An 8633-nucleotide genomic window follows, 5' to 3' on the forward strand; every position below is an offset into this window, starting at 1 on the left:
ATTTAATCTGATTTATGGCATTGATTTAGTTTGCAATAAAAAAAGACTTCAGTATTCTTATTCAATAATAATTATACTTCAGTATTATTTTGTTGGCAATGTAAAATTAATCTTGAGTGTCGACACAATTCAACACGTTTTCATGTTGCCAATAAGTTTTCTAAAACCCTGCCAGTAAAAAAGTTTCACACCCCCTCGTTGTGTCCTGACTCATGAGAATTAATGTCTTTAATAAACATTTTAGAAAAAGATCAGTCACAATTTCACAAAATCTATTTTAAATCACTCAATTTTCACAGAGGTCTCATTTTATTCACTTTAAAAATAGTTAAAATATATGCAAGGTAAATATCTCTGTATATCTATATACCTGCATATCTGATGTTATATCTCATTATACAGAGCATATAGTAGCTTAAATAAAAATGATTATGTATCTATTTAAGTAGAATTTGTATTTTATTTCTTTCATTACATTTCATACCTAATTTTGACAGGTAAATATTACTGTTTATTGGTGCTTACTAAGCATGTAGTAAATAAAAAGGGAGGAAATATCATTGTTTACTGGAATAATGTATTTATTTTTATTTTACTTCTTGCATGAAAAATTGTGCATAAAAAAAAATCAAATTTTGAAATGACCCTTTTAAACAATTAATAGCAAATAATCAGGGCTCTAGACTGCGACCAGTTGTTTTGTGACCTTTTTTTTCCTGCTGGTGCGACTAAATTAAGTTAGAGGTCTACAAAATTAATATCATCGCTACTGCGAGATTGTAATGTCAGCTGCGGTACCCTTAGGTGCCAGCAGATGGCAATCTCATTTCCATAGACTCTGTTATTCTTGGACTTCATTACCCAGTATCCTCTGTTCATTATTAGTCAACCTATTTCACCTGTGTCTTGTTTTCTTGGTTTTATGTAACGTCAGCTGCGGTACCCTTAGGTGCCAGCAGATGGCAATCTCATTTCCATAGACTCTGTTATTCTTGGACTTCATCCAGAACACAGGGCAAATGGCATTTAAATAGACAGGGTAATAAACCAAGAAAACAAGACACAGGTGAAATAGGTTGACTAATAATGAACAGAGGATACTGGGTAATGAAGTCCAAGAATAACAGAGTCTATGGAAATGAGATTGCCATCTGCTGGCACCTAAGGGTACCGCAGCTGACGGTACAGAGATCTAGTGGAAATCATTTAGCGCCAAATTCTGTTATAAACCATAGATATCAGATCATACAGCACTGATGTGGAAACCAGGAGAAACGTTGTGCCATGAACGAATTTTAGGGGTTTAAGTGCACAAATTATAAACATTCATCATGGATTTAAAGTAGTAACACCCCATGGTATTGTGGAAGAAATCGTTGAATGTTTTTTCAAATATATTATTCATCTGCGGGTTCATACAACCTTTTGAGAGTGAAATTCAAGCCCTTTTCAAGAGCTTTCAAGTGCTTCACACTTTTCCCAGCACTTTAAATCTTTAAGCTAACAAGCACTTTTATTTTAAAAAGACATGAAATTAAAACTATAAACAGTAGGTGGCAGCATAGGAGCACTTATTTAAAGGGGGGGTGAAACACTCAGTTTCAGTCAGTGTCATGTCAATCTTGAGTACCTATAGAGTAGCATTGCATCCTGCATATCTCCGAAAAGTCTTTATTTTTTTAATAATTATATAAGAAAGATGCGCTGTTCCGAGTCTTTCCGAAAAAAGCCGAGCGGGTGGGGGCGTGTCGTGTGAGCGGAGCTAAATAATGACGTGTGCAGCAGCGCGCTGTGTGTTGAGTCGAGTGCGTCGTAAAGCTGTGTCATCCCTAACAGCAGGAAAAAAACTTTATTCAAAATAAAAATATGGCTTTTAATCAGATACAGCCATACATCTATGATCCGGAATCAGACCCAGAGGCTGCAGTTGAACAGGAGCAGCAGCAAAAACGACAAGAGCAGGACGTCTCTATGTGGTAAGTTACAAGTTATACACTAACTATATAATATGTTTAGCGGCTTGTGTTATTTACATATTTATACTTGAATTATATCGTCGTATTTTTGTCTTTGAAGGTGTACATGTGGGAAGTGCAGTTGTGCACGTGTGTTTGTGTGTTTACGCGTGGTTTGTGTAGACAGTAAGCGGACTAAAAAAAACACAGACATTTGAAGCAGTCTCACTCACCCTTCTAACGTTGGGACTGCTCCATCCTTCAGCATTAGGCGATTGGGAAAATCCGGCGTCGAGCTGGGCCTTGTTTATGAAACAGTCGGCACCGAAATGCAGCGAACAGATATAAACATTCGCGCAACTCAGTTGCTGATCCGGAAAAGCAAATTACATCCACTGTTGCCTTAACGCGGGGTTTTGGGGAATCTGTGCAGGACTGTCTTGGTCTGGCAACCAAAAACGCACTTTTTTGGTGACCACCTGTCCAGCATCCTACAAGCCAGCGCTTTGATGGGCGTAGGCTGTTGCTTTCGCTCTCTCCCTCGCTCTCTCTCACGCGCTTCCGGTAGAATTGTCCGTAAGGCCCATTCAAGGAAATTCCGCCCCCACTAACGTCAAAGGGGACGCATGATCTCAAAAAACTTGCCGAAACTTATGACTAACCGGAAGTAGTATTTTTGACAAAGAAATACTCCCATCAAACGTCCACCTTAACTTTTGAAACTTTGTCTATGTTTAGTATGGGATTCCAAGTCTTTAACAGTGTAAAAAGATCAGTATGCATGAAACAGCATTTCACCCCCCCTTTAACAATTTCCACTCCTAAATATATGGGGCGAAAAAATAGGAAGTCACAGTCTCATGAAAAACAAAAACTTTTCTTTAAGTTGTGGCTGAATTACATACAAAACAAATAAAGAACGCTCGTTTTATAATCACTGAAGCTGTCGGTCAGTTCAGTGTTATACTAGAAGAACAATGGTGTATTTAATAAGAGTAGAATATTAAAAATGTTCCTATAAAAATAATGTTTTTGCACATTACTGTTAATAAAAGTTAATTTGATTTGCATATCAATTCGAGCTCAGTGCTACACTATTCAATATCCAAAAAACATTTAATATTATTTTAACTGCACTTAACAAAACCATGCAAAACAATAGTAATTTTAAGATTAAATTAATTTATGATGCATTTTCCTCCAGCTGGAGACACTGCTCTCAAATGTTAGTGTGGAGCCCAAAACATTCTATATAAATCAGAGTGAGAGAAAAAAAGAAAAAAAAAGAGCAAAATAGTTGTTGGTGTTGTTATAATATTGAGCCGCTCTGATCTAAAGGCAGTGAGAAGAACTGAGGAGGAGAGAGGACAGATAGGTCAGAATAAGTATGCAGTTCATTCAGCTCACAGATATGAAAACATATGAAAGACAGACCAGAGATGCTTTGAGAACAAAGAGGGGAAAGAAGAGATTAGGCTACAGCATCCAAATAAAAATATAAAAAATGTGTGACCCTCTCTGACCATACGTTTTTCATTTCTAAAAATGGACCCCAGACGGAAGCCAAATTTCTTCATGGGACATAAAGGGGCTCACATGATTCATGTGCCAATGGCGGTGACCCTTTGTGCTTTTGAGATTTCAATAACTTCTGCAGGCCATGTGTATATCGAACATGCCTTAAACCACAGCCACACCACGTGCCCAGCACTTTGCAGTTGGGATTTTTCTGGAATCAGAGTGATTAATGAAACGGCGACTAACCCTGTTCTGTTCTTGAATATGAAGCTCCCTAAAGTGCTGAAACAAATGATGTATGAAAAGCATAAAACAAAACAGGCCAAGAACATTTTTAACAAATTTACATCATATGTCAGTCATTACAATATACATCAATTTTTCCTATTAAAAAAAATTGGGACTCATGTTCCTACAAGCAGCAGCATGTTTTACTGCATCAGGAATGTTGCCGGTGAACTACGCCCCTTCGTTTGGTCTATTCGGGGCATGAACTGTGCAGAGAACTCATTAGATTCATGACCATACCCCAGAAGCTGCATCACGCGTTGTGGTCAAACTGATCCTGTACACAATTGCACCCTAGAGATTATCAAGTTGTTATCTGAAAATAATGCATCACTGGTCAGTGAGAAAATCAACACTTGTACAGTTATAGTCTGACAGAGAGAAAAACGCCCACACACATCTGCAAATAAATGAACATGGTTACCGCGTACACAAAGGGCTGTTTATCTTTGGAATAGCACACTACCATACCAGTCTGACTATTTCTGCAGTATGCATATTATGCAGAGCATATGAACTTTCTGCATGGTGATCTAATGCCTCACACTTGACTTTACCTTCCATTTCCATGATGGCGAATAAACGTAACGTATCAAATCACAATATTTTATAGATTTTTCAGTAACACTTTAGTATGGGGAACACATTCACTATTAACTACGACTTTTGCCTTAATAAACTCATAATTACTGCTTAATAATAGTTAGTAGTAAGGTAGTTTTTGTAGCATTTAAGTTTAGGTATTAGGTAGGATTAAGGGATGTAGAATAAGGTCATGCAGAATAAGGCATTAATATGCTTTATAAGTACTAATAAACAGCCAATATCCTAGTAATGTGCATGCTAATAAGCAACTAGTTAATAGTTAATAACTGAACCTAGTGTGTTATCGTTATTGTTATTATTGTTATATTTACAATATATCTGTACCTACAATGCGGTGTTGTTAAAGTCCCCTATTATGTGTTTTCAAATATTTGCTTTCATGTGTAATATCGCTGTTTGTGAATGTAAAATGTCGAAAGTGCACGATAAATAAAGTTATTTGACTAGAAAGAATTGACTCTGAAACGCCTAAACGAGTCGTTTGTAATCAGTTACAGTTCTACGTCACTAGACAATACATTTACATAATGTCCACCTATGTCCATCTGTGAACAACTTGACCAGCACTCAGACGTCATTTTACTGATGACTGTTTCTCAGTCTCAGAGTTCAACGCAGGATTCGCAAACGCTCGCTCTTGAAAGATGGGTCAGTACCAGTTTATTTGAACCAACTTGCTCCTCAGAATCACAACCTGTAAATATGAATAATTATTAATTTAATATTTTATATCCAGTGTTTAAAATACATAGTTTTGTGTAAGTTTTCAGCTAACTCACATTAGTACTGTCTTACTGAAATACTTCTGCGCATCAGCTGTGGGCCACTATTACCTAAAACGGTGTGTATTAATGCAGATTGTCTGTCATTCTTACTACTTTGAGTAAAGATAAAAATTGGAGCAAGACTTGTTTTACAAACGTTACATTAGTCATTCATGTTACTGCTCGGCGAATGTATGCGCTGTTATTGTTAGAGTTCCCACATGTGTACTGTAATAAACACACATGGGCTTGTGGATGGACACACACTTGTTAATGCTGATGGTGAGGAATTACAGTTAAAACATCTTATAATGAATCTCAAAATGAGTAGCGTATCACTGAGAAACGTCCTGCTCAAGTCGTCCTTGCAATGGAGGTTTGGGTTAAATATCTAGTTCTTCAAAATGTTTCATCATCGGACTCGCGGATTTTGATTGATATGTTAAAATAGATGTCATCGTTACTGTCTTTACAGTGTGTATAATCGCAGAGCATTAGGAAGCCTCCGGAGCTGAAGTTCAGTTATGGTTATTTAGCTTCAGAAACGCGCTGTGAGTGGTAGACCAATCACAACAGACTGGGCCATCTGACCAATCAGAGCAGAGTAGCTCAGGGCAAGGAGGGATTTAGAGAGACTGACATGAGAATCAGTCGTTTGAGAATCATTCTGGCGATGTGCAATGTGTATTATGAGAAAATTTAAGTGTTTTTTGACCTTTGATGCTTGTAAACCTGTTTTAGGCAACCTCCAAAACACAATTAGGAAACTAAAATAGCATTATAGGGGCACTTTAATGTTAACTCAAACTAAAATGGTCTGTTAATTCAAATTAAAGCTGAATTAAAATATATAAATTAGATGAACAATTAGATTAAATGTTTCCTTGGCAATTAACGGCAATAAAATAAAATACAAAAATAAAAATAAAAGCTAAATCAAAATATTAATAAATACTATAAATAATGCTAAAATAACAATGCTCTGACTTGCAGAACAAGGCAATGCGAAAGCTATTCTTCTTCACACACTGTTCCAGTTTCCTTATTAATGAAACAAAGCAAATCATGTTGTGTGTTTCTGTTTGAAACATCATACTACTTCAGGCAGTACACAGCATACTGTGCAGTTCACCAAAAGCAGTACGCTAGTATGCCAAACATGTGTGGCAAAAATGGCTGGTGGCATTAACTAGGTAAAATAACTGAACCAAGCTTAAATAATCCAGATGGCTCACAAACCCAAGATACTCATGCTGGAATGCTAGGCTCAAACCCCTGCTTTGGCTTTTACAAAAAGACAAATATATCTTGTTTAAATCAGATAGGAATCCCTTGACCCCATGCAAGGTAAACACGAACTGATGGAGCATTAAAAGACCCTCCTATGAGTCAACAGCACTTACTTGGAGAGCGAAACGCCTCCTACTTTTCCAATGAGCTCCTCGTGGTGCAGAACTGCATCATTCCAAGGAATGTTCAGGAATTTCAGAAGTGTCCTCATCCACTTTTCTGGGTGCAGAACGAGCTGTTCATAGTGCACAGGCAGGCACTTGTCTGCTGCCTCCAGGCACTGAGTGTACATTGTCTCTATGGCCCGGTTCCACTTTGTTAGGCAGTCCCGGTAGCTGCTCAAGTCAAAGCCAGCAATGGTGACTTTACGGGAGATCATAGAATGGACAGAGGCCCTGCCGTCGCGGACCATGAGAATGAACTTGGCATGAGGGAAGATCTTAGCTAGATAAGTGAGTGATTTAAGAGCAAAGGGGTCTTTATTACACAGGTAGTTGGCAGGTTCTCCATGTTTTACAATAATTTCCAGTAGGAAAGCTTGCATGGCTGAGTCCAAGACCTCGTCCGTCACTCCAGCTTCGTCTAGACGCATTTTCTCCCGCCCGGAGCGGCTCCACATCTGCTTCATGGCTAGAATGCGTGGGATGACTCGGGTCTCTTCCCCGCAGCGTACATCGGGGTGAGCGTCCAGCATGGCCCTCATAAGAGTGGTGCCGCTCCGAGGGACACCGCCGATAAATATAAGAGGCATGTCTTTATTGTAAATGAAGGGGTTGCTGAGGTTCTGACCCGTACGCAGAGTGGTACGCAGACTGCTCACCAGCGGCTGGCTACGCTCCTCTATCCGGTGGTGGCACTCCATGGCATGCCTACCCAAGTAGAAGACCGTGACGGAGCTGATGACCAGGCAGGCCACTAGTAAGTTCTGCTTCAGCTTGCCAATCATCTCGGGGGCGAGCGGGAGGGCCGGTAGAGGATCCAGTGGTGGAGCGAGATGGGGAAGGAGCAGAAAAAGGGATGGTGAGGTCGGGCTATGTGCGTTGATGTGAACGCCCGATACTCAGGACTGGCCGTGGCGGAGCAAGAGAAGGCTGGGATCTGCTGTACGCAGCTCTCGTCGAGTACCCGAATCCATCAGGCCTGAAACACACAATAGGAGAAATCAACCTCCTCATATAATTGCAGAATTTTTTTGTCAAGGACAAACAAGCATGTCCGTGATGAAGGTAAAGCTCTTAGAAACCTCTAGTTTAAACATGTGCCAAGTAGGGATGTCACGGTAAGAAAATTCTCCCACTGCTTAATAGACTTATGACAAAAACAGCACACTGACTTTTCACATAAAAATTTCCAATCTTGTTCAATGGTGTTGGTAGTTTGTGCTCAGGCCACCTGCATAGTCTGTATATAAAGAGTGGCGGTACTGACTGCATATTGTATGAGAAAAGATACTTGTCAATGACGCCCAGGATCTGTTGGGCGTACTTTTTCTTTTCACTTTGAAACCAAATCCTCCGCTATCAGTTTATAATTGAAGCATCTGCTGTCAAACTGAACTAAATGTTTTTTTATTTCTATAAAAAAAAAGGCAAAACGACAGTTAGTAATCTGACGACTTTGATCATTAGTTTGACATGTTCACCGGCAGTCGATTAATGACCGCTGCGATCAAATTTTACCTCAGACAGTTTTAGAAGATTTAGCACACAGTCCTGCAGTGTAACTTCTACCAAAACCATCAAATAATCTATTAATATTTAACAATGATCATTTATATCAGGATGATTTTTCAAGACATCCTGTGACCAAAATGAGTCCTAGAGATATCTTTGTAGAATCCAGTGAGTAATGCATCTCACTGTCCCCAAACGCGTCATTCATTGATGATATAAAACACTGGATGAGTTTTCTTGCGTGCGTCCGTTTGAACGAGCCTTGACTAACGTACAGTCAGACATTAATGACAACTGAGATCTTACAGTGTGCCATGGCTTACAGCGGGGATCATGTTTATACAGCCTGACAAGGAACAATCATAAAGGACTATTATAAATCGCACAGTTTGTACCCGGCTTAACACACGACTACGTTCTTAGAAGTGTACTCTTGGTGCCTGCCATCTTTGCACTTGACCACTTGCCTACTTACATGACGTATTTCCTGTATTTAGCCCAAGTGTTCAAGTGGGCGTGAAGACCGCAATTATGTACAG

At 39.2% G+C, this 8633-nt stretch overlaps 1 protein-coding gene across 2 annotated transcripts in view; it reads right to left on the bottom strand.

Moving 5' to 3' along the window:
* tpst1 (tyrosylprotein sulfotransferase 1) overlaps positions 1-8633 on the bottom strand; it is a 69315-nt gene that overhangs the window by 50783 nt on the left and 9899 nt on the right. For both annotated transcript variants that reach the window (XM_067451245.1, XM_067451246.1), the window contains exon 2: positions 6535-7561. In XM_067451245.1, coding sequence (XP_067307346.1) covers positions 6535-7367 — 833 coding nt within the window. In that variant the 5' untranslated portion in view covers positions 7368-7561. The remainder of the gene's footprint in view (positions 1-6534; positions 7562-8633) is intronic.

The sequence above is a fragment of the Pseudorasbora parva genome, chromosome 8 (assembly GCF_024679245.1).
Source record: "Pseudorasbora parva isolate DD20220531a chromosome 8, ASM2467924v1, whole genome shotgun sequence".
Taxonomy (NCBI): Eukaryota; Metazoa; Chordata; class Actinopteri; order Cypriniformes; family Gobionidae; genus Pseudorasbora; species Pseudorasbora parva.